Genomic DNA, 26,264 nt, shown 5'->3' with positions numbered 1-26,264 from the left:
AAGTTCCAAATTAAGTACAGTAAAAGAAAACATCTCATTTTTATACAAACTGGTGTTGCTGTCATGTATAAAAAATAATAAAGACTATACTTTTTGCAGAAAATATATTTGTAGAAAGTGGGAGGAGAGTTGTCATATATAAATGCTGCAGTTTAGATACAAATAAATCAAAATTCTTTTAGAACTCAATATTGAGAGTGTGGGAAAGCTGAAAACGGAGTTGTTTGCAACCTTCATTAATCTCCAGAATTGTTGGGCAATGACAATTAAACCCAGGTCCTGTGGTCTTTGGACCTGCTTGCTGTGATAGTAACTGTTGTAATCCAAAACATCCGAAGAGCACTAGGTTAGGAATATGACTCCAAGATCTTGACCAAATCTTGTTTCCTTCTCCAAGAAAACAAGTTAGCAGCAGCCTCAGGAAACCTGGCTAATGGTTACAAAAAGAGGTCTTGCTGGAAGGATCGAAGGGTAGCCTGTCACAAAGGCTCTGATGAGGGGATCCTCGGAAGCTGAGCAGCTTTGAGTGGGAGTTAGACCATCCCAGGTCAAAGTCTCCGAGTGGTGGAAATGTTATTCTCAGTTAATTCTCTGCATTATATAGCAGCTTTTTTTCAACTTGAACAGCAAAACGCAGTTCCAGTTATTGCGAGTATATACCGTATATAAATTTGGACTGATGAATAATGCCCTCCAACATTGCTAGAGAAGATTAGTTTGAAACAGCAGCTATGCATACTTGGGTAGGCCAGCCCTATCAGACTCCAACAGCCTTCCCCACACAGAAGCCAAGAGCTGTCTTGAAGCATGCCTGAGCAGGGATGGTATAATGGGGTCACCCCTCCCTGGCTGGGGGCTTTTATAATAGGAGAGGAGGATTAAATAGAGAGAAGGAATGCAAGCTGAAGCAGAGGCTGGCAGAGTTCCTGTCGTGCCTTTTTCATTTGTACTTTGCTGTCCAAAGAAATATTAGAGACAAGGAAATTCTGCTAGCTAGAGGATTTATTCCTGTCATAGAAAGGTTCTTGGTTAATCTTGAAAAGATGCAAATAAAAATACTGACCTCTGTCAGCTTTATAAGGTAGACGACTGGACCACGAAACCAGTGCCATAGATGCTACTGTTATTGGAACCATTGTAACGATAGAATCTTGCAAAGTCTGAATGTAACTTTCTCCCTCGCTCTCACTTTATGCCCTCTATAACTTTGTGGAAAAAAACCCACTCCCTTGTACAGAGTCATTCCCACTTTCCCTGTCCAAAGCAGGAGACTGTCCAGACTAGAAGTTTTAAGTGATCATTTCCTAATCAAGAGAAAATTTTCTGATCTGCCTCTAATAGATAAATATAGCTCTTTATATATATATATATATATATATATATATATATATATATATATATATATATATATGTATGTATATTGTGACTTTTTTATATATATATATATATGTATGTATGTATGTATGTATGTATGTATGTATATTGTGACATATATATATATATATATATATATATATATATATATATATATATATATATATATATATATATATATATATTTATTTATTTAAAGTCACAACCCCTGGTATGCCCAAATATGGGAGGAAGGTCACACTTCCATTCTCTGTCCTTCGGCTTGTCACAAGAGACCATCCAGACAGAAACCCAATATTTTTTACTGTTGCCTTTTTTGTTACATTTGTTATGTTTGTGCTGATAAAGGGAACGGGCTCTGAAGGCAGCAAATGGAGCTCAGTTGGGATATGTCCCTTTTATTCTCAGATTCACTAACCTAGAGAGGAAGGTTGACCAATTGCAGGTATTTTTTTCTGCCTCTCTTCCGGAAATTCTTTTCCTTCCCACTCCCTCCCAGTTAGAGGACAAATTTAACTCCACAGCAAAACATGCTGTTTTCCTTCGCCAGTCTCCCTACCTCGGGGCATCTTTGGTCAAGCGGAAGAGAGTTATTTTTGGAGGCCACAGTGCCCGCCTTGAGAGCAGCAGCGTATTATAGAGGAGAGGGACAAAGACTCAGCATGGGGCTTGATGGTCGAGGAGGCGGAGCCAGCAGTGATGCTTGTGGGAAAGCAGAAACAAGCTTCCTTGGCACTTCAGATACAAAACAGGAAACTGCAATTCTCTCTGTCAAGAAGTAATCCAACCACAAATCAAACCAGCAGATGCCACTTGGTTTCCCTTTGCCAAACAGAAGTATAGTAAAGCTTCCATCCCATCAGACTACACAGGATTCGCCCAAAGACTCACCTTGCCTGGCATCTAGATATTCCTGACCTGGTCACAAGAAGCAGCAGAATAGCAGAACTGGAAAGGACCTTGGAGTCTTCTAGCCCAACCCCTGCTTGAGCAGGAGACCCATTGATGATATACCTGGGATGGTGAACCTATGGCACGTGTGCCACAGGTGACATGCGGAGCCATTTGTCAGGGCACTGTCAGCTGGCCAGTGCACATGAGTTCAGCCTTTTTTAAAGCCATTTTTCACCCTCCCCAGGCTCCAGAGGTTTATAGGCGCCTGAGGAGAGCGCAAAGAGCCTCCCCCCCGGGGGGGGGGCCCTCTGGAGGCTTCAGGAGCTTCCCTGAAGCCTCCGGAGCAGAAAAAAAACCAGCCCTATGGGCAAAGCGGAAGCCGGGAGCAAAAGGGAAGCCTCCTGAAGGTCCCTGAAGACTCCGGAGGGCCTCCGGGAGGAGGGGACGGTGGGGGGGGGCTGTTTTCACCCTCCCCAGGCTCCTATAAAGCCTCTGAAGCCTGGGGAGGGCAAAAAAAGCATGCAAAAATGGGGGGGGCGCCTGTCTTGCGCGCATGCACACTGAGGGGGCCACGTGTTGCATTATGGGTGTGGCATGCCTGCACATGACCCCCCCTGCGCCCCCCCCACTTATGGCATGCAAACCAAAAAAGGTTCACCATCGCTGCTACATACTATTTCAGTATGGATGATATATGGCTCAGCAGTTCGCACTTTTTCAAAAGAATGTTTTTAAAAAATCTGCACCATTAATAAATTACGTTTCACTGGATTAAAATTTCTAGATCCATACTGAGCGTTTAGAAGTGACACAATGCAGCTTCCTGGCCAATATGAGCTCTTTTACCAAAGTAGAACCAGTAGATTCATTCCTTGGTTTTGCACTCAGAAAGAAAAGTGGAGACCTCCAACACGGGGCAAGGAAGCCCGACTGAAGTTCCTCAAAGCCCCAAGAGGCCATCTGTCTGAAAAGGCTTGTTATGGCACAAAGAATTCCAATGCAGCATTTAGCAAAACTGCTTGCCTGGAACCGGGTTAGAGAATATAAGTTCTTTAGAATGCAAGCAATACTCAACTTGGGGACCAATTCCCTCCCGTCCCCCCCACCCCCCCTGCTCCTCAACCCGGACCGGCAGAGATCAAAGAGAACAGCCATTACCAATGTATTTAATATACTTGAGGCACAAGGGAAGCATTTCACACACGCAACTGAGGACAGGCCCAAGCCTGCAGTTTGAACCAGGAGAGCTCCCTGGAATTTCCACTTTTAAGGCAATGGTAGACGAGGACAAGAAAGCAAGGGTGTATGTGGGGGAGCAGCCTCCTGCTCAATACCAGAAGCATCTTCAGGGGGCCCAAGCCACCTCTTTCGTGGGCTTTGGTTCTTCCATTTTGTTGCCATTTTCCCTGTCAGGGAGGATGGATATATCAATCTGTAAAACTACGTACATGTAAAAAGTAAAGCATTTGGAAGATGAGGATTATTCCTATATACTGTATATTCCTTAAAAAACAATTGAAATGGACAAACAAAACATCAAGAAATGGTGGATTCACAAAGATAAAATATTCTCCGTTGTTATTTTAAACCAGATCCCAGTCATTCTTCATCTGCAGACAAGGGGGGGGGGGGGAAACCTGTTTCCAAAGAGGCTCCCCAGTAGAAAACAACCCGAAGAGCATCAGCTTACCCTCCTGCTTAAAAAGCTACAGTACTCGCACTAATTCTTAGAAACATTATTACCTACATAAAGAAGACATTTCTGGAGCAGAGTAAACAGAAATTACAACAATGCATTTAAATAAATTTTTTAAAAATATTTTTTATTGTCAACAACTGGAGAATTAAATCAGGTCAATTAATTCTTAGACAACTAGCAGAAAAAAACCTAACAGAAAACCTTTCTATAGAGTTTCTACATGCTGGTTAAAGTTATACCCTGGGCGTTTTTATTTAAGGTCATTCTATTTTTGTCAAACTAAAATGAAACAAATTGAGACATAATGTCAGAATTAATCATAAAGGAACTGAAGCCAAAATGAGGCCTTTTCTTTTGCTGTGCAAAACATTATTGTGCATAAAAATGGGAAAAGTTTATTTTGAGCATGGGGATACTGGGAATATTAAAACAATTTTAACTATTTGAAGAGTCCCACAAGTGTCTGTCAGAATCCACATCACTAACAACGCCTGCCTTGCCTCAGAGATCTGTGGTCTCTCTCTGCCTATGTGCATATCCATATATCCATAGGGAAAGGGGAGAATAAAAACCAATTGTTAAAATTTCTCAGAGTATGCCATGAGCTTTTTCCTCCAGCAGGGGGAGTAAGACCACAAACCTCTCCCCCTACTTGCCTTTCTATGAAAAAAACTCTTTACTGTAGTGTCCCTTCTACTAAATTAGAAAAAGGTGCTTGGGAAACTCATCTGCTTATATTTCTGCTCAAGAAAATAATGGCTAAAAAAGGTACCTTAAAATATATCCACTGCATTCAATTTATAGCTGCATAGACAATGAATAAAAAGGGGATGGTTTTATTTTTTCAATAAATAGTATTTTTAGCCTTTGCTTTTTTTAATGAAAAAAGAGTGCTGTTTCACCATAAAGGAAACAAACCTACACTTTCAGAAAAATAGGAGGAGGGTCGGGAAAGGGAAAGTCAGTGAACAACTATACCAATTCAAACTTGATCTGGTAGGCAGAAGTTAAATAATTAGAATTCACTGTTACTAAGGCGGAGAGGTTCTGGAATTAAAATTCTGGTGTGTACATAGAAAAATACTTTTCAAATAGAGGTTTTTAAAGTGTTCACTTTATCTTGATGTACAAAAATGCTACAATCTATGAACCCAATTGCTATAATAATTATAATACTAGTTATAATTAGAAAGTGATCAGCAACAAACTGTCAAGGTACAATCTCAAAGTTACTAGTTACCAGTTTGGAAAAGCAAAAGAAGAAAGCACACAGATCTCTAGAAAGAGGTCTTACTACTTGGAAAAAAATATATGGGAAAAGGGAATTCTACATAAATCATGCCTTCCAGATAGCACATGTGCATTTCCAAACAAAAATTTTGGAGGTGACATTCAATTTAGCGAAAGTGATCCAATACAAAGTAGTCCAATGCCACGGAGAGGACTTCTTGTGATAACCAAACATCCTAAACAACCAGCACTGAAAAGTGACACAGAGAATCATAAGAATGCAACCACTATTGCTGCTGCCCTCATAAAAATAGATTTGGGATAGTTAGTTTTTGAAGAAATGTGTAGTTTTTAAAAAAGGCTATTTTGAGCTCAGCTACTCTATACAGCCACCAGCCAACTGAACAAGCCCCTCCTCAAATTAGTTTTTAGTCTATCAAACCACAAAACTGCTTGAAATATCAAAATTGAACATCCCGAGTTGGGTTTTCAGGTCATATGAATTATAATCTCCAGATGTCCGACTACTGTCAAATTTTAAGACTGAAATTATATTTCTGAACACAATGTAAACATTTATGTTGCCTAACAAGGGAAATACATGGTTTTATTTTTCTTTTGCTCCTGATTTTACCCCTGTGCACATCCTGGATTTAAAAAAAAAACACCTTTTCCCTATTATGGGGCTCTGAAATTAAGGAATCTTTCATCTTCCATGACAGCATTTAGCCAGAGGGGTGGATGGACTATCAACTGTGAGTGCAAATCCATCTTGTGTGTCTCAGCTTTTCTGCCAGCCCCACTTTAATTTTATATCATGCAGCAGATCCTGACAGATTTAACACAGCAATACATACACTTTTGCCTCTTAATAGTGCTCCTTTCTCAAATAAAATTATCTAGGAAAGACACAAGAAAGCGCCATGTTATTTCATATTGGGCTACTGTCCATGTTAAGGCAGTGCAAGAAGTATTAAAGAAAGCCATGAGTATTGGGTTATTATTTAAAATATTAAGTACACTTGCAGTTCTGTGTCCCAACTCAGCAGCTCTTGATGGAAAATAATTGCATAGTTTTATACTCCCAAAGGAGCCAAAAAAGAAAGAAAGAAAAACATTATCCACCACTCAAAATTCAGTCAAAACATAACTGGCATATGTCTATGTGAAATATCTGATTAGGAGGGCGTTTTCTTTATTTGTTGGAAAAATATTTGCAACAAATGCTGCAACACCAAAAGTGGGAATAATCAGGTGCTTTTAAAATATACCAATATTTCTGAAGGCTGGAGGTGGTGGGAAGTTAATGTACTGCATTAGAGAACCCGCAAGGAACAAAGAATAATTTCTGTCTTATGTTCCCCCAAAGTCAGATTTTTTTCTATATAGAACAGAGGTAGTCTGGGATAAAATAGCTTGGACAGGAAGAAAGTTGTTCTCTGCAGACAAGAAAATATTACACAGATGTATCTTCCGATGCTTTTAAAAGTAGCTGGAGCAAAATCAGATAGCTAAGGATTCTTGCCGTGATGCCGCATTACCACCTTTCATCTCTCCCTGTTCAAAGCTGCCTGCAGTGGTTCATTGCTCTTATTAAAGCCCCACTGATTTCCCTCCTGGTCTCCAAAATTCTACTAAAGTAGTTTGATTCCATCAAAAACAGCTTCGTTTTTCAATTAAAACTTTCTCTCCTCAATACAAACAACACCGTGACTTGATTCCTTCCCACCTAGCACATTCGGCTCCTAACAAGAATGTTAAAATATATACTTAAAAGAAAAAAAAAATCTCTGGAGCCCATCTCTAACTAACTGAAGCTAAGACTAGCTAGAACAGGCATGCTCAGAAGACCAGACAATTGTGGGAAAAGATGGGTGGTTTGGAAGGAGGCAGCGTCAGAAGAACAGGGAGGTAACTGAACTCGACTCACTCTCCAGAATACTTCCTTTCCAACACGGCCCCTGTGCAGTGTCAGAATGCCCCAGAGACATAAAAATAGTCATAAAAAAGACATGAAACTGTTAAAGAGCCTGCAAATTTCAGGCATTAAGAAAAATCTGAGGATGCTCATTTTAATCCCTTTGAAATAAAAATAAAAAAAATATGTTGGAGGTTGATCAAATAAGAAGAGGCCTTTGTCATTGTTTTTCTCTAATCTTGGAATTCAAAGCTTTGGTCTAGAGGAATTGCTTGATTCAACAACTACAGTCCTGCACAAAAATGCAACCTCCCTGAATTCTACCTCCACCTACTCTAGAGTAATGTGTCCCCAACACATGACTCTAGCAGCCCTTGCTCTTCAATATGGAGTTTGCTTCTAGCTCTGGTTCCCCCACTCCCACCAGCAGCTTACCAACCCCAACTGGCCAACTCTTCCCCTTAATGGGAGGGGAACAGGGGTAGAGAAAATTATTGCATTCCCCATATCCCATGGGTCCAGATATGAAACGCACATCTTTCAGTTTCTTCAGAACCGATGTATCAGTGTCTCTTTCTCCTGTTCTTTGCGTCTCAGCTCTTCTTTGTAACAGCATGAACAGAAATTCCCAGTCTCTGGATGTCCATAAAAACTGCAGTTGGGCTGTTTGCATTTGGTCTGCTGTACACTGTACAGCAGCCACGCTTTGCTTCGATCACCCTGCACAACCTTTGGAGAGCTGCCATCTGGCTCTGTGCATTCTTGGTAGCCATTGCTGGACAGAACTGGGCAGGAAGAGCCCTCACAATCCACCTCCGCATAACTAGGTGGCATATCCATCTCTGTGGCACAGAAGTGTCCCACCTGCTGGGAGAGGTGGGAACGGCTCTGTGGGCACTGCCGGGGCAGCGTAGCGTAAGAGGGAAAAGGAGCACAGAGGCCTCCAGCCACTTGTCTTCGGCCATCTTGGTAAGTAGGAGGATAGGTGCTTTCCACATTGCTCATCGGAGAAGGCCGGGGAATGGTGAAGACTCCTGAGTGGCCAGTGGGAAAACTGGACATTTTAGTACCCACCGTGGCCAGATCTGAGCTCTGGAGACTGTATGGCGACAGTCCTGGGTGGTCCATGGAGTTCAGCAGAGTCTCTTCTCCTTTGAGAGGATTGCCTTCCAAGTCCATCTTTTTGGCAGCTCCCCCGTTGCCCAGTGCCACCATCTTCTTCTCGGCCTCCTTTTGTTTCTGCTCTGCAGAATAGCGCTCCTCCGCATCCAGGAGATACCGTTGGATCATCTCCTCTTGGTACTGGTGCCGGTGACTGGTCTTCAGCTGACTGGCAAAGATGAACTTGCGCTCCCCTTGCATGGTGGCTCGTAGGATGCTCAAACTCAACTTGACGTCACTGCTGTATTTGTAGTTATCGGGCTGCTTTTCTGAAGACGTCTTAGCTGGACCCGACTTCTCTGGAAGACCCAAAAAGTCTCCAGAAGGCGCCTCCTCCTTACTTCCTTTCCTTATTTTTATGGAGCCTTTCTTTTTCTTCTCCAAGGTCTCCCCTTGTCCATTGGTTATTCCACCTTTGACGGCCCGGCTGTGCATCAGCCCGCCCATATTTTTTTTTAGCTTGCTCCCCAGAGTTTTCCCAAAACTTCCAAGTTTATTGGCTACGGAATCAGCTCGCTTCTTCTCCTTGTCCTTTTCCCGCTCTTTCTTTGGCTTCTCCTTCTCCTTCTCCTTGCTACTGGCCTTGCTGCTGCCACTATTGCTTGCTGAGCTGCTGCAAACCGACTCCTTATCTGAATCCCCCGAGTCTGCAGCCGACCGGATCTCATCCCCCGCAGAAGCCGTTGGAGACTCTGGCTGAGCAAGAGGTGCCTGGGGAAAGAACGGAGAGACGGAGTGGGACACGTAGGAAAAGGCTGCCAGGGGAAGGGGAGGCTGGGATTGGTCGGGAGGGGCTGTTCCATATCACCTAGTTCTACAGTAAAATGGATCTGTCTTAAGAGTGGAGCCCCTTTTCCAGGAAGAAAAGATAACCGTGGTTCAAGTAAGGATTTATAAAGAGACATTTCAGTGTATGGGTAACTTTAGTCTATCAATCTCTTTAAATCATAGTATACTGAATGTAAGTCAAACGGTCACATTGCTTGCTAAACAAGCCATTTTTGCAACATTAGCACAAAGGCCTCTTTCGTCTGATTCTGCTTAGCACAATTATTTTGTCTTCTTGAGAATAATGGATTTAAGTTACAGAAAGGCACATTCTCATTGAAAAAAACTGAAGAAAAAAACCCCCTTCCTGAACTGTTGCACACTGAAAGCAACGGTCAAGAGGGGGTGGGGGAGATATGTTCAAGAGGAAGCTGGGCGGCCATTGGTTGAGGATTATTTAAAGTGGATTCTTGAACCGAGCAAGGGGGGGGGGGTTTGGATTCGACAGCTGAAACAATCCAATTCTAGGGAGAACAGGAAAATAATTTGAAGCATCCCCCCCCCCCCCCCCGTGACATGGAATTTGGATTCCCTTAACATTTTTTACCTGCATTTCACAAGACAAAGGGATCCACTTTACATTCATGTAGCTGTGCAGCAAATGCAACTTGGCTTCCAGTGAAAGTGTCACACTAAACAAAAACAAAACGATGCCACTGAGTTACATCGGAGCTCCTGTCCCCGGATCTTATAGCAATTGCAAGAATGAAAGAACATTCCAAATAAATAAGAATACCCTGGATAAATTATTGTACATTTCAAAACAGGAGTATAGACTTCCTCACTTTTTTTCACTCTAATTCATATTTCAAAAGACTGCCTCTGTCGTTAGCAATTCCCCCTTTCCCAGCCTAAAGCCAAGCACAGAAAATCAGGAGTCAAGGCGGTTCAAATGGTTGGTTTTTCCCCCTCAGCTAAGCCCCTCTACAAGAACCTGAACTGCTAACGGTCAAAGGAGCCAGGCGACAGATAGGAGCCCACGGAATTCAAGGTGGGCTGGACTCAGATCCCTTGTGGGCGCAAAGGGCCAGAGGCCGATGGTGCCCTGAGCCCTCCCCCTGCACCTAACCTCTCCTCTCTTGCATGATTCTTCCCACCTTCCACTTCCATACTGTTCTTTGCCAAGAGACTTCTTTCTCTGGAAGTCTGTTTGTCCTCCCTTGCTCCTTTCCAGCTCCAATATGAAATCCAAAAATGTAGAAACTCAATATTTCTTCCACACTGAGCCCTCCTTTTATTTACCTTGCCAATTTGACGTTGTCATTGTCATCTTTACCCCACTCCCAGTCTTTCCCAGGATCCACTGCGAAGTGTACCGGAAGCAGTTTGTGTTCAGAGTCTGTCAGAGGGATCACAGCTAGGTTGGAAAAGGGGGGGGGGGAAAAACAATTTCCTTAAGGTCCCCAAAAACAGAATTTGGAGTTGGGAAAGCAGGAAGACTACCAGGAGAAGAAAGCCATGTGTTTAATGGAAAGGGCTGCGAGGGGATCACAGAACTCCCCCCCGCCTGATGTTTTTACAGGGTCCAAGACGGGAGAGCAAGGAAAGAAGAAAGGTTAACAGAGCAGCAACCTGTTTTGTGCACACCTTGTTCCTTGATGGGCTCCTTTTGCTCCATGGACACCAGGGCTGAGAAATGGGCTTGATCGTAGGCCAGAACCAGTGGGGAACGATGGCACTTGCTGGCAGGAACTTCCAGAGGCAAATAAATGCCACCAAAAGGGATAGGAGCAAACGCTGGAAAGGAGAAAGAAGCCTCTGGTGAAACCTCGCTCCTCAGTTACCAGGACCATCATCATCATCATCATCCCTACTGAACAAAAGGGAAGCGGGGGAACCCTTGCAGGGCAGAGCCGAAGAGTATGCCCAATTCTTAGCGGACAAAATTGCTCGGTTTCGGTCGGACTTGGACTCCACCCCTGCAGCTCCAGCCGAGGCACAGGAGGATCAATTTGAACAACTCTGGGTTGAGTTTCAAGACGTTACCCCCGGGGATGTGGACAAGGCCATGAGGGCTGTAAGTACCTCCACCTGTGTACTGGATCCGTGTCCCTCATGGTTAGTTACTAACTGCAGTGAGGTGACACGAGGCTGGATCCAGGCGGTTGTCACCGCCTCACTTCGGGAGGGGAACTTCCCCGCCGCACTGAAAGCGGCGGTGGTGAGACCCCTCCTGAAGAAGCCATCTTTGGATCCAGCTATCCTTAATAATTATCGTCCAGTCTCCAACCTCCCCTTTCTGGGGAAGGTTGTTGAGAAGGTGGTGGCCTTCCAGCTCCAGCGGTCCTTGGAGGAAGCAAACTATCTAGACCCCTTCCAGTCAGGCTTCAGACCCGGTTACAGCACAGAAACCGCTTTGGTCGCATTGACCGATGATCTCTGGAGGGCCAGAGATGGAGGACATTCCTCCATCCTGGTTCTCCTCGACCTCTCAGCGGCTTTCGATACCATCGACCATGGTATCCTTCTGCGACGACTGCGGGAGGTGGGAGTGGGAGGCGCCGTGTTGCGGTGGTTCTCCTCCTACCTCTCGGACAGGTCGCAGTCGGTGTTAGTGGGGGGGCAGAGATCGTCCCCTAGGCCCCTAACTTATGGGGTGCCTCAGGGCTCGGTCTTATCCCCCCTACTATTCAACATCTACATGAAACCGCTGGGTGAGATCATTCGCAGGCACGGGATTAGATACCATCAATATGCGGACGATACTCAACTGTATCTGTCCGCCCCGTGCCAACTCAATGAAGCGGCAGACGTGATGAACCGCGGCCTTGAAGCTGTTATGGACTGGATGAGGGTTAACAAGCTCGTGCTCAACCCAGAAAAGACCGAGTGGCTGTTGTGTTTCCCTCCCAGAGATTCGACCAATATTCCATCACTCAGGCTGGGGGGTCAAATTCTACACCCCTCAGAGAGGGTTCGCAACTTGGGAGTCCTCCTGGATTCACAGCTATCGTTTGACCACCATTTAATGGCTGTGACCAGGGGGGCATTCGCCCAGGTTCGCCTGGTGCGCCAGTTGCGACCCTACCTGAATCGGGAGGCTCTCACAACAGTCACCCGGGCCCTTGTGACCTCTAGGCTGGAATACTGCAACGTGCTCTACATGGGGCTGCCCTTGAAGAGCATCCGGCGACTTCAGCTAGTACAGAATGCGGCCGCGCGAGTGATTGTGGGTGCACCTCGGTTCACCCGCATAACACCTATCCTCCGCGAGCTACGCTGGCTACCTGTCGATCTCCGGATGCGCTTCAAGGTGCTATTAGTCACCCATAAAGCCCTACATGGCAGTGGATCTGGATACTTGAGAGACCGCCTTCTGCCAATTACATCCCTGCGACCAATAAGATCACATAGATTAGGCCTCCTCCGTATACCATCGGCCAGCCAGTGTCGGCTGGCAACTACAAGGAGGAGGGCCTTCTCAGTAGTAGCCCCGACCCTTTGGAACGAGCTCCCCGTAGAGATTCGCACCCTCGCCACCGTCCAGGCCTTCCGCACAGCCTTGAAGAACTGGCTCGCCCGTCAGGCCTGGGGACAAGGATAGTTCCCCTCCCGAATGATGAATGTATGTTGTTTACTATTTTATTATATGTCTTATCTTAATGTCTGTATTCCCCTTCCCCGATTTTATGTGAGCCGCCCTGAGTCCCCTCAGGGAAAAGGGCGGCCTACAAATATTAATAAAATCTACAAAATCTACAAAAAAATCATCATCCTCACTAAGAGAATGGGTGCACCTGCAGGGAGTTGCTGAGGGAAGTTGGCAAAAAAGGTCAAGAGAGGGGAGGACTTGCACTAAATGATGTAGAGACAGAATAAACTGCTTTCGTGATCTATTCCTGGAAGAGTCTAAGAATTATGCATGTGCTGCATGCAGGCTGGTGCCTTCCCTGGGAGAAAAGGCCGTAAGCTTATCAGAGATGACAAGGAATTCCTGGAACGGATGCAGGAAGCACTTTAGAGGTTCAGCGGTACAGGAAACCTCTCAGAACATAGAAGAAAAGTAGATGGTTGGGACGGACAGATGGAGAAAAGAGACGCAAAGTCCCAAGCTCTTCAGAAAGGGCTCTTGTTCCTTGGACTTTCAGAAAAGATCTCCAGCCTCCCTTGCAGAAGGGGTTTCCTAGACCCTCTCAATGGTTGGGGGCAATGGCGTCTGTGGCTTGGAGAAGACGACTAGGTGGAAACATAATTGCGGTCTTCTTCAAGTATCTGAAGGGCTACAATGGAAAAGATGGGACAGAACTATACAGAATTGCTCCAGAAGACGGGACAGAAACCAGGGAGTTCAAATTTCAAGGAACCTATTCAGGAGACTGCCAGGGGAGGGGTGGGCCCTCCTTTGCTGGAGGCCCTGAAGTAGTACTTGGATGGCCACTTGTAAGGAATACTGCCATACGGGATTTCTACACTGAGCAGACGCGTCAATAATCTGTAAGATCTCTTCCAAACCTTCTATTCAATGACTAAGTAAACTATGGACACTGAGAAAACTTTCAATTTTTACTATGAAACCAAAAGTAACCACTGAGACTACTCTACGTCTCTACTCTTCCTTGTCTTGACTCCTTCCAGCCAGCCCTGAATGTCAATATCATTTGCAATGGAAACTGCGTCTCGACAGCCTTTTACAGAAGCTTCCCACTGCAAGAGTTACTACTTGGGGCCTTTTTCTTTCCAAATAAGCAGCATACTGAAAATAGCAACTGGCACTACCAAGGCAGATCATAGCCGCACTTTCTTAATGCACCTCATTGCACTGTTACCTTCTCCTCCAGAATCTCGCAACATCGTGTCTGCCACAACCACAATGGGCCTCTTCAATACATGGGAAAGGACAAAAACATGGAATTCTTCCAAGCTCTCGTACACAGGCTCCTCAGATCCTTCAACCCTGATGGAAACAACCCAAAAAGCATGGGGAAGAGATGACTAAATGTTTAACGTTCTGCATGCTGAATCACTGTATCACACACCCCTTTCCTGTGTCACTTAGAAGGCGGCAGTCACTACGGATTGGAGCCAGCAGCCCTTGGTATAAAGACCGGCCTATGATACATACGTGGCCAAGACAGGCATAAATTGCCATTTGGTGGGAATTGACGTAGGTGGCATAACCAGGTGCAGTTTTCTGCCGCATGTGCCTTTACAAACAAGCACATTTATTTCCATTTGAGCACCTTTTTAAGGGCCCATAATTATGCCCCCACCCACCCATAGCTGAAGTCCTGGGCATTGCAATATCTTGCTTAATGAAACGTTCTGCTTACCCGCCACAGTTCCCACTGCTGGTGCCGTAATGCATGCGGGGTTCGCTTGAAGCCAATTTGATTAGCTCATTCCACTCTTTTTGCCACTCTTCTTCTGTGTATACTAGGCCAGACTATAATATTGGCAGAGACAGTGAAGAGAGTAAGGGATCTGTATGCAAACGAAACATCTCCTCTCGATCATCCTATTTTAGAAGGGTTTATACTTCAAGATTATTCCCCAAGACTGGTCTGGGAGGAGGAGCTGCTGCTGCATTTAGGTGTTTAGAAAAGAGACCCCGTCTTTGACAGTTGAGAGAGTGAGGCTTCCAAAGGGACCCAAGGCTGAATCCCCTTTTCGGAACAAAGCAGAGAACCAGTCCCCAAAGGCCGCCCCAAACTGTTACCTCTTTGTTTTGCTGGGTCTGCTGCCACCTCCAGCGCCGCTTCAGAGCCTCCCTCTCTGCCCCTCGGTCCATTAGGGCGTAAAGGCATTTGCGGAGCATCAGATCCCTGTCATGGAAACCCCACATACCTGGAGGTGGTCAGGAAGGAATAAGAAATAGCCTCCTTTGAAGGCGTCTTTAATTGGGCCCAAGCCCATGTCCCATTGGGCCTAGGTCATAACATGCATGCTTTGATTTTGGTTTACAATATTGGTGGCTTATAGCACCCAGGAACCCCAGCTGATGGAGGAGGAGGAGGAGAATCTGGGACATGCAGCCTGAGAAAAGGGCTCAAAAGGTTACTCAAAGAGATCCTGTGGTAACTGAGGTATTTGTCATTTTTACCAGGAAACTGTAAACATCATAAGCTGTTGCTTATGGAAGGAAGGAAGGAAGGAAAAAGAAAGGACGCCAGGGCCCAGCTGCCTAGCAACAGAAGGAATGCACAGAATAAATGTGCATTTCACAACCGAAAGATCCTACCTAGTGAAGCAGCATGAAGCAGGCAATTTCCATCCCCCGTTGTTGCCAAGGGAAGCAGCCTCTGACAGCTGGGATCTACGTTGGCCCACCAGTTCAGGCGACCTAGGTCAAGGGGAGAACCGACACGTGTGTATATACGTACTAAACACAAACACATGTTCTGCATTTTATGCGTTGGAGCATTTCAAGTACACACTGCTATCCTCATTTGGCCTAATTTCTGCATTTAATGAGTTGTTCCTCGCCTATTATGGAAAGAAAGAAGAATTTCTTGGAGAGTCACAAAACTTTGATTCTTGCCTACTATACTACAACAGCTACTTGAGAGACAAAAGCGGTGACAGAAAAAGAAAGACTCTGCTGAACCTTAAAAATAAACTGGACACGAAGATTACCGGACTGAGTCATACAAAGCCAAACAGACGAGGGGGAGAGTTAGCAGCAAACCAACCAGAGCAATCTTTCCCTTATAACGAATTGTAAGCCGCCCTGAGTCCCCTCAGGGAAAAGGGCGGCCTATAAATGACAAATAAAACTAAAAAAAAAAAAAACCTAGAGCAAAACTTTTGATCTTGCCTTAAATATGGCAATAACTGTCCCCAGCTTCCTTTAAAAAAGGGATTAAAGAAATAACAAAATATCAGGATAGCCCAGCAAGACAGGCAAAACAGCATTTCTCAAGAAGAACTCTCTCCTACCAGAAGGCTCAGGAGAAGAGAAGCTTTTGATTAGAAACCCCTTGCTTTCTCTGGAATTGTTTAACAGGCTGGAGATCAGCTACGGGTCCTCCGTCGTCCTCCAAGAGAAAGCATTGGAAACAGGCATGATTGGCCCTCAGCCACCAGCCTTCCTAAACAGACCAGCCACTCCCATTTTGGTGGCATGCGGCACAGCCAAATCCCACCCTGTCACTGAGCAGCAGAATTCCACACAGCAACAGAGATAAAACCAAATCTGAGGAAAGCAAAAGGATTTTCATTTTGTCTATTTCTTTTGGATACAGGATCTATCTATATTACATCATCCTTTCTTTTGGATACATCATCCTTTTTCTGCTACACACACACACAGACACAGACACGGGTGCTAGAGGTTTACATCATTGTCTTCCTAAGCAATAGCAGATTATGCCTGAAAGCAACATAAAGGCATTCCTGATTGCAAGACAAGAAACTGCCCGAACATCTTTTCCAAGATGGACAATTTTAAAGTCCAAGTAACCTTAAATCTTGTCACCTCAAGGGGGTAAGCCAGAATACATTGTGATGAAAGGAAACCCCCAACTTGAACCAATCTCCAGCATTAACCAATTTAAAGTTTGTTGGGAAAATGCGTTGATTCTCCAAATTATGTAAGTATTTTAGCAAAGAGACCGATCCCTGAGATTCCAGGAAGAAATATAAGGTGTGATGCTGATCATTAATGTGTGAGAGATTGTGCTATTTCCAGAAGGTGTATTTTTCCTCTTCTTAGTTCTGAGAATGCTGTCATGTCCTGCAATTTTCCAATTCCCACCCCAGAAAACACATCCTAAAAGATCAAAGAGGAACCAGAGTGAGAATGCTAAATTCTGAGCCTGCGTAGAATGGAGGATGGTTTAAGTCAGCAGGGACTGAAAATGAAAGCCGCTCTTTGATGTAGGTTCTGGGGCATTTTGAATTAAAGCCCCCTGGTGCTTGGCTCTAAGAACTACAGGCCCAGGAAGCAATGGCACAAGGAGGATACCTAACCTATCATTTCTTCCAGCTTGGTAATCGAGCACGATCCTCAGGAAGGCCCAGGAGAGGTTAAGCCTTTGTATCTCCTTTCCGAAGAGCAGCAACTCTCTACTCACCAGCCTGCTCCAGTGCCACCAGCATCGATTGCTCAATGAGATCCCGCTCAATGAAGTTCCGGAAGTCTTCACTGTAAGCATTCAGGTCAGGGAGCTGGAAGGTGCAGATCGGCATCTCCAAGAGATGCTCGCTGCCACCACCGCCGCCGCCACCACCACCACCGCTACCGCCATTGCTGGAGACGTGGGAGCGAGCCAAGGAGACGATGGTAGAGCTGGCATGGGAAATGCCTCGGGACAAGCGCTTCTCTGAAAACAGAAGAGGAAGGGGAGCGGCTGCAGAGGCGCCATCCTTGTCCTCTCCGGACTGTGACAGGAACTCAAAGGCAGGGAAAAATCACCACCTTCCTGCAGGTGCTGACTCGCTTTCCTTGGGGAGCAGAGGGTGCCTCTACCCATCAAGCAACCATTTTCAGCACCAGGAGAGGCACTTACCTTGAATTATATCATCTTGGCGCTGCAGCTGCGGACGGACACTCCGGGCAATCTCCTTCTCCACAAATTTGAAAGTGCGACCGTCATTGAAGGAACGGGGCAGGACCCCGGCATGGACCTGCCTCAGCTGCTCAAAATCATTCAGGGCAGCATTCAAGTCCCAGTTTTTCCCTAGGAAAAGGAAACGAGCCTAAGCAGGTTTTAAAAAGCCAAGCCAACCTCCGCTTTTCCTTCAGAAGAGAATTTGGGAATCATCATCGCCACCACCACCATCATCTAAAGGAGGTTTCCCCGACCTCAGCCTTTTATCCCTGCTTTCTCTAAATCTCTAGAAACAGAGGCACTCGACCCTTTCTGCCCATTCAGGGAATCATCATAAGCGTGATGAGCCAAGGTGGCGCAGTGGTTAAATGCAGCACTGCAGGCTACTGCTAGATCAGCAGGTCAGCGGTTCAAATCTCACCGGCTCAGGGTTGACTCAGCCTTCCATCCTTCCGAGGTGGGTAAAATGAGGACCCAGATTGTTGGGGGCAATATGCTGACTCTCTGTAAACCGCTTAGAGAGGCCTGAAGGCCTATGAAGCGGTATATAAGTCTACTGCTATTGCTATTGCTATATTGCGTAAGTATTTCACAGGAGGGAAACTGTCACGGACGGAGACTTAGGAGATACCCAACTATAGAATAAAATCCTATAACGCACCCCCACCTCAAGATGGGGAGCTTTGGGGTGAGCTGTAGATAATCATATATAGCCGGTTGTGGCATTTTCTGAGATGACCGCGTCATTTTGCAACTCAGAAAGAAATAACTAAAAGGCAAGAGTTGAGGGTGGCAGTAAAAAGTGGAAACCATCTTCAAACTGAAGTTTTTACCTTCAAGCAAGTCTCTTGCCAACCCCGGCTCTGCCCCCGTTGAGCGAACAAAATCCGAGAGGACGACATCCATATCCAGGGTCATGAAATCCTTGAAGGTGGCTGGAACTGCAGGGACATCTAGTCGGGACAGTTTTTCACTCTAGGGAAGAAAAAGAGAAGGTGGAGTCTGGCCGGTTGCTACAAAGGTCATCTGAGAGATCTGCCCCTTCGATTCAGTGGGAGGCCAATGAAGTCGCATCGTCTCCCAAGACAGAAGCCCCGCTTGGCAGCATGAGACGGGAGCAACAAGGGGACGGGCGGAATACTCGGCCTTCAGAGATGTGAGGCCTTCTGATGGGCCTATACATCTACTTTCCTTTTACTTCTCTATTATCCAGCCTAAAAGACAGAGCTCCATGCTTCATATTGATAACATTTTCTTCCATTCAAAAGTGTTAGAGGGAGTGGCACAGTTTACTCTCCTACGTCCACCAAAATCTGCTGCTTTCTTCCATAGAGCACTTTATTTTTTTTTACCATTGTGTATGTTCTAGGTAGGTAGCCACTATCCCTATGGCCGAGGTAGCATTCTTGCTATCTTAGCATCAGCATTGTCCCCTGCTAAGTCACTGGGAATGGTGCCTGCTGGTTTGTTTACCTCCTACAGATGAGATTAAAACATAATTCCTGTGGATGTGCAAATTAAGGAGTGTCAAGGGATGGAGGAACGGCCCCTCTGGGAAAGCGACTAGCAGGGCATTGCCCTAATTCCCAGCCATTTCATTATCTCACTTATTTACCACAAACTGCCTCCCCCCCCCCCCAAAAGGGCTGGGGATCCAATCCAAAGGACAGTATAACTACTACTATGAAAAATGTTCCAACACTGTTCTATACCCCTGATAGGAAAACCGGCACCCTAAGGTTAATCTGAGAGTTTTCCTGAACTTTAAGCACAGCTTCTTCCCTCAGAAAAGACTGATAAGAATGTAATTAAACTGGGTGTTTCTTTTTCTCCACGTTTGCCAAAGCTGAACTTGAGCAAGAGAAATGGCAAATGCCCCCTTTCTTTCAAAGAACTCCTTGAAATAGGAGGGCTTCTTCCCAAACGGAAAAATAAGCAAACTGCCATGCATTAACAGCACCGTCACCAGCACCAAAAGGCTCGTGCATTTGCACATTCATGCCCAGCATGTAACAGATATATCATCGGCCTCGTTATAAATAGCCTCCTCTGGACAGGTCTTTTAGGTGCTCTGCTATGCAGGAAAGAAACAAGGGAGGAGGAGTCTCTACCTGGTTCAGAGAGAGAGAGAGGGGGGGGGTTGATGCCAATCACTTCACAAAGGCCAATTGCATCCCCCCTCTCGGGCAGCACAGGCCTTTGCAAACCAAAGCTTCCTGGTGCCCATTTTTAACAGCAGGAAACTTGAAGCACAGAGACAGACGGCGTGTAACCGGCCTGGTGAAGAACAAAGGTTGCCATTTCTACGAGCAAGACTGAGAAAGCATCTGGCAGCCTTCCTGGGCCTCTTGGCAGAGCCTGCGCAAAGCTCGCCTCACATGACACCCTTTTCCTGGAACTTCAGAGGACCCATAAGACCCTCCGTGACTTCGCCAACTCCACTCAGCTCTGAACAGGAGCACATCAAGCACCCTGAAAGGAGAAATGCGCACCAAGAGACACGGGAGATGGGCCTAAGCTATTCCAAGGAAGAAGCACTTCCACATAAACAGAAAAGGTTAGATTCTGTCCCCCGGAAATAAAGGACTATTATTCTTTGTAATAAGAACGGGGTACAGATCTTTTCTCACCAGCAACTGTAGTTTTAAACACAGAGAAACTGTGCCAAAGAATTATTAGATACATTTTTTTAAGTGAGTGATTAAAAGCCACCTATATAATAAATTTTTTTTTAATGGGTGCAGGAATGTTTGCTCATGGAATTCCAGCTGCATATTCCAACCTACCTGTGACTCTGTATAAATCAGTAAATTGTTAAATGATTCATGGATCACATTTTATGACTTCACAGAGGGTGGAGAAGTCCACACCCCATTGGGTCCAACTTCATAACAACCTCTGCATCACAACGGGGAAACGATACACATTTATCAGGCTTTTTTCAATTTGGCCAAAATTATGTATAAATTGTGAATATTTCCCCTCACCTTTCATGCCAAAAAGCAGGCACAATGCAAAATATACGGGCACCACGTAAAATGGAAAGTACTGCCAAAAGTTTTCCATTTAGTTCTCTTCAATGCCAGTTATTGAATTGTAGGTTTTTAATAACAAAAATAGATTTACTTATATTTGATCTGAGGAGGAGGAGGAGGGCAACAACAACGTGGGTGAGATAAAGGCTAAGGAGAGCTAAGCATCTTAAGAAGCAGACACAGCACAAGATCCAATGAAGTCTGATCTTGAAGGCTATTCAGAAATACATTTCTTCGTAAGTCCACAAATCATTTCCCCTTCCCCTCTCCTTATCTAGGTGCATCAGATATAGCCTGGCCCAAATGTGGGGGTTGCATCTACAGCCCCTTACCATGATTTTTTAAATCCATCCTCCAGCAGTCAATTGCAAATTTAGCAACGCTCTCTGCAGCGCTCCCAATATAAGCATTCACCTTTGTTGCAATCCCACCGGTATCCAACCTTCACCCACAAAAAAATGTTCCCAGTCAGGCAGCGCTTTAATTCCAATCCATGTATAATCCAACAGCCAAACAGGATACAGTATTATAAACCAGGAGATCCTTAACGGTGAAATGTGTTTATAAAGGTTTAAGAAGGCTACTAACTTCCTGAGGACGTAACTGTGAGGCTTGCTGACTCCCCTCTTTAGGAGTAGCTATTTCTGAGCTTTGAAAAGATTCTTGACAGGCAGAAAGCTAAGGGCTGTTTTTTTCTCTTAGTTTTCTGCAGGAAAGATGATTGTGAGGTTGCATCTTATCGAAAATTCCTGTGCATCAAACGTCGAAGAGGCTCTTTGGTAGAGGACAACTCTAGAAAAATTCACATTTGCTGATTGAAAAGGTGAGGAAGAGTTCCCCTCCCCCCACTCACATTATGGCTTTAGCAATAATTGCCTTCAGGGGGGAAAAGACCATTGGTTCCTCCTTCTGCTGCCAATCACATGCCAGGTTAAAGGAAAAGGGATACGAAGGAGGATCGGCCCATTTCTTTATTTATCTGCTTTCTATAACCACTCTTCTCAACAAATGACTCTGAGTGGCATACATTATAAAACAAAAAACAAATAAACTGCTATAAAATAAATATAGATGCACCAAGTAAAACTGTTACTATACAGCTAAGAAACGGGGCCCTCCTACTTGCTACGACCCAATCCTTCCCCATATCTCCCCAACAGAGGAGAGGCAGGAAAACCCCTGATGTGTTGGTTGGGGTTAAAGCAAATGATATAGTATCATGCAGCAGTCCAAGATGTAAATATACCCCAAGGTACAAGTGTGATGACTGTGCAGTCGCGTTATCCAATGGCAGCCCTGAAGTTGTATCATAAAGATGTGTCAAATAATTTCAGATGTACTATAGCTCATGTTAAAGAAGTTGGACCAGGGGAGGCTAAGGACGCCATCCATAGGTTGCAAATCATTGTGGTTTAACATCCTAAGCTAACCCATCGCCTAAATTCCCATCTTCAGGCTATTAACTCTACCATACCAATTTGTACCTAAAAACAAGTGTCCCTCTGTTTTATGCATTCAGTTATTTGCAACTATGACTTGTAGGGAAGATCGCAAGCAGCATGGATAAAAATAAACTTAAAATTAGATGACAAGGCTAAAACATGCAGATACTTGGAACAGTATCTATGAAAGAGAACATCACCAATGCAGCCAATGCACACAAGGCAGCGGTAAAAGTATGTAACAAATCTTCAAATGGATGTGCGTAATTATCAGCCAGGTTCTTCAGTGTTTAATGTAAGCCAATTTTGCATACATATTAAAACAAAAAGTATAAAGCCTTTATTAAGACCTTAGTGAATATCTGTCTGTCTGCCTACCAACCAACCAACCAACCAGCTTGGCAATCTTCCTAACTAAAAGAAATATATCAAGATGGTTGTATTTTATGATTATGATCACGATTTATCACTTGCTGTTCATATGTACACCGGGAGCCTCTGCACCAGAGACAAATCCCTTGTGTGCCGAATCACCCTTGGCTAAGAGAGAATTCTGTTCTGCTCCTGTTCCTACTTCCATTCCATTCCGGACATCCATTCAGCCAATAGGAATTCCATCAGAGAGGGGGTTTTATGGGGAGGACACCTTGGTGGAAAAGCCTTGTTTTCTTGCCTCAGTAAAAAAAAAAAAAAAGGACGGAGCAAAGAAGGCAGCTGCTCTGGTGGAAATAGGTGGCCTCCCATCAGGTTACTGGGGAATGGGAGCAGAAGGGGGCTGCTGTTGCCCTCCTTTCCTGCTTGAGGTGCTTCCTGGATGCCCTGGATGGCATGCTGAGGGGGGAAAGGGCTGGATGCCACAAGGGGCTGGGCTCTCGGGTCCTTCTACGAAAGCACAGAGCCTGGGCCTGCTTCACTGGAGTGGCTGTGGGAGGGAGCCAGCTGGGCCCAGGGGCTTTGCAGGACAAGAGGGATTCCAAGATAAGAGCTATTGCCCAGCTGGATCCACAGACTCCTTCCCATTCGCCTCTGGCACATGGCAGAGAAAAATGTGCCACTCAGCTGAAGTGGCCATCTGTACCAGACATTCCTCTTCCACAAAATAAGCACTGATCTTGAAATTACTCACACATCTGCCTTGGCATTAATAGATGTTTTAAAAAACCCAGATACTTACACAATCTTCATTGATTGCGCCTAGGAATTTTAAACAGTAATTCCTAACTCTGTACAGTGTTGTTATTTTACAAGAGATGCATGGAAGTTCTCACTGCTTGTAGAAATTTCTGTTCTATGAGGTGGAGGAGTCAGCACAAAAATGGTTGCAATTCTTGAGATTCCAAAGAAGCCCTACCAAATTCTCATCCTCCAGAGCTAAAATCGTAGAGATGCCTCCCACTTCAGCATTTATTCTGTTCTGAATGGTGCAATTAAGTAGCGAATGCTTTAAACTGTTTAAGATAGAGGGGAGAGAATAGAGCAGTTTCTCTGTAGTACCATATCATCATCCACATGACGGAGGCTTATCCCTACACAGCTGCTTTCTTGAGTTCTTAGCAGTTTATTTCAGTGTCTTCTCAAGCCTGAGCCAGAGGCTGGATCAATAATGTACAAAGGGGTTCAACTGGAAGACTGCTGCTAGAAACACAAGAGAGGCCAAGATCAGGAGGTCAACGGGACCAAGAAAATATTGAGCCTTCTGACAGACAAGGCAGGCAGAAGAAGCTAGTCTACAAGCAAGTTCAGAGGTTAAAGCGAAAGTTGACACCTCCACTGCTCCTGAAATCATCACTGCACTCAGAGAAACGGGGAAGAGGAACTGGCCCAGAACTCACACTTTGTCATCTGAATGAAACAGGTACAAGGAATTCGGACCATCCAGGATCTCCAGGGAATGGGGAGGTTAACTTAAGGAGAAAGGATTCCTCCCAGTTCTGGCTCTGCCTGTCGACTCACCAGACAGCTGGAAGGACCCTGCAATGGGCCCAAGACCAGTTTTCAGCACTGCAGGCGGAGCTAAACTCAGAGAAAAAGGATCCAGGTCATCAGAGGTTGGAGCTGCCATGTTTTGGTGCAAGGAAGCCGCTTAAGGAGAAGGAACGGCTGTCATCCTTCAGCAGCAGCAGCAGCAGGGCACCGAATGCAGAAGATCCCAATCCTGTTTCTAGGTATGGGTGGAAAAAGACTGCACTGCCCCAAACCCCAAGAGCTAGCCACCACTGCTAGGCGCCAAGGCCAGGCTGAGCTGGCTACCTCAGCCCCATGACTCACTATAAGGAAATTCCTGGCCAGGCCCTTTTCTTTCAGAAGGGCTGAAGAGCAGCCCTATGCCAAGACTGGCTTCTCTCGGGCACCACTCCCACAGCCAGGCCTCTCCTAGGCAGCCTTTGTTTGGATGGGTGTGTTCTGTTCAGAGGAACAGGGCTTGACGGGCAGGCGCTCATCTGCCAAAGGCACGGAAATCTTTCTAGCCAAGCCCCGAGATTTCATCACGTCCCTCATTACCAAAGACTGCAGGAGCCAAGAGCCCAACTCCTTGCCCAGAAGACGCGTGCTTTGCTCCCAGGAAGACAGAGGCAGGCGGGAGAGAAAGGCCAACTGCCTAGACAGCAACTGGGCACATCCAGCACTTCCCTCCCTCCTTTGAAGGCAAAAGGAAAGGGGGTTTCCACCTCCAGGAGCAACATCGTTTGAGGGACTCGTCTTCTGGGAGTCGGCACCGCAGCCCTTACGTGCCTCCTCACAGTGGGAATCGGTAACAGAGGTCCGAGGACCGAATTGTCGCTAGAGCCGCCCTTGTTCTGCAGGACAGTCGCTGCAAAGCACAGGACACTCATCTCCAACAGCACCTATTCTGGCCAGGGAGGCTGTTCGCTCGGGTGAAGCCAATTCAGACCCTCTATCCAACCAGTGGCACAGGCGGAAAACAAGCCACTCTCCCCTTGTCCTCCCATATCATGTCAACCGCAAGGGACCACCCCTGCTGGGTGTCCGCGCCTGGCAGGCTGCTTAAGGTCCGCTGCAGGGGGAATAAGACCCGCCGGCTGAGGAACAGAGGCCCTCTCCCTGCTGCCCAGTGGGCCGGATCCGCTTGCTGGAGGTATCGCGGGGAGGAGGCTGCACGGTCTATAGAGAGCAGTCGGGTCCAAAGAGGGGGAAAGACCCCTCTGGCATCTCCTCCTCTAGGCAGGCGGCTGCTGCTGCTGCTGGAGCACCACCGGAAACAGCCCCTGGGGCACCTGGGGGGCGGCAGCCAAGGACCGTCGTCCCCACCAGAACCACCGCCCGCCCCCCCCCTGCCAAGGAGGCCTGGCGTGCATGGGAAGGGAGGGGGCTCCTCGGCAGCTCTTCCTCGGCCTCCCCGAGCCCTCCGGGAAGCAGCTCTGGGTCATCTCCAGCCGCCCCACAATCCTCATCGCGCCCTCTGGGCACCGGGCGAGTCCCGGCCCTTCTGCGCCCTTCTGCTCAGAGGAGCCCTGAGGGGGGACTCCAGGGGCGGCGGGGCCCGACTCCGGCCGCCCTTCGGCGGGGACTCCCCGGCGGGCCCAAAGCGAAAGCGCGGCAGAGGCAGCCGACTCCCGGGGGAGGCCCGGAGGACAGGGGGAGGCGGCGGCCGGTGGGGAGAGGCCGGGAAGCGGGGAGGGGCGAGGGGGCCCCGGGGAACGGGCAGAGGCTGGGGACGCCCAGCGGGGAAGCGGCGCTCGCGGAGCCGGCGGCTCCCCGCCACTTACCCTGTTCGTCCTCGGCCGCCGCCGCCGCCGCCATCCCGGCCCCGAGGAGGCCCAGAGCGGGAGGCGAAACCTTGGCCGGATGGCCTCCCGGAGACCGACCGGAAGGAACGGGGGGGGGGGGAGAGGGCGGCGGCGGCGCCCCTCCCTCGCTCGCTCTGCGCGTGTGCGTCGCTGGAGCCTCCCCGGCTCTTTCGCCCCGGAACTCCGCTGCGCTGGCTCCTCTTTTCCGCCCGGAGGTCTTTCTCGGCTGCTCCGGGACGGGGGGCGGGGCTTTCCTCGGGCGCCCTGGCCGTGGAGGGGGGCGGGGACTCCTGGAGGGGGGGGGCGGAGGCGAGGGGGGCGGGGCTCCCTCCGGGCTGGGTCCGAGTCCCTCTCGCTCGCTCGGGCTGGTGGCGGCCGCAAATAAGCGGGAGTCATCGGCCACTGGCCCCCGCCGCCCTGGCTCTTCCTCTGGCTGGCCTCGCTC

The 26,264-nt window shown here is 46.9% G+C and overlaps 1 protein-coding gene across 2 annotated transcripts; it reads right to left on the bottom strand.

Annotated features, from left to right (window-relative positions):
- Nucleotides 1-4,070: 4,070 nt before the first annotated feature.
- OTUD7B (OTU deubiquitinase 7B) lies at nucleotides 4,071-25,995 on the bottom strand. Of its 2 annotated transcripts, none has more exons than XM_032233857.1 (12): nucleotides 25,799-25,995; nucleotides 18,427-18,568; nucleotides 17,552-17,722; nucleotides 17,117-17,365; nucleotides 15,283-15,384; nucleotides 14,761-14,888; nucleotides 14,375-14,487; nucleotides 13,871-13,998; nucleotides 10,692-10,841; nucleotides 10,347-10,461; nucleotides 9,652-9,736; nucleotides 4,071-8,987 (listed from the first exon to the last, which is right to left on the bottom strand). In XM_032233857.1, the coding sequence occupies exons 2-12, from the start codon at nucleotides 18,509-18,511 to the stop codon at nucleotides 7,665-7,667; spliced, it is 2,649 nt and encodes an 882-aa protein (XP_032089748.1). In that variant the 5' UTR covers nucleotides 18,512-18,568; nucleotides 25,799-25,995; the 3' UTR covers nucleotides 4,071-7,664. The 2 variants fall into 2 exon arrangements, with proteins under 2 accessions (XP_032089748.1, XP_032089749.1); XM_032233858.1 differs by having other exon boundaries at nucleotides 10,347-10,443.
- Between the last annotated feature and the right edge of the window lie 269 nt (nucleotides 25,996-26,264).

This window comes from Thamnophis elegans, chromosome 17 (assembly GCF_009769535.1).
Source record: "Thamnophis elegans isolate rThaEle1 chromosome 17, rThaEle1.pri, whole genome shotgun sequence".
NCBI classification, from domain to species: Eukaryota; Metazoa; Chordata; class Lepidosauria; order Squamata; family Colubridae; genus Thamnophis; species Thamnophis elegans.
This window is presented reverse-complemented; position numbering and strand designations above follow the sequence as displayed.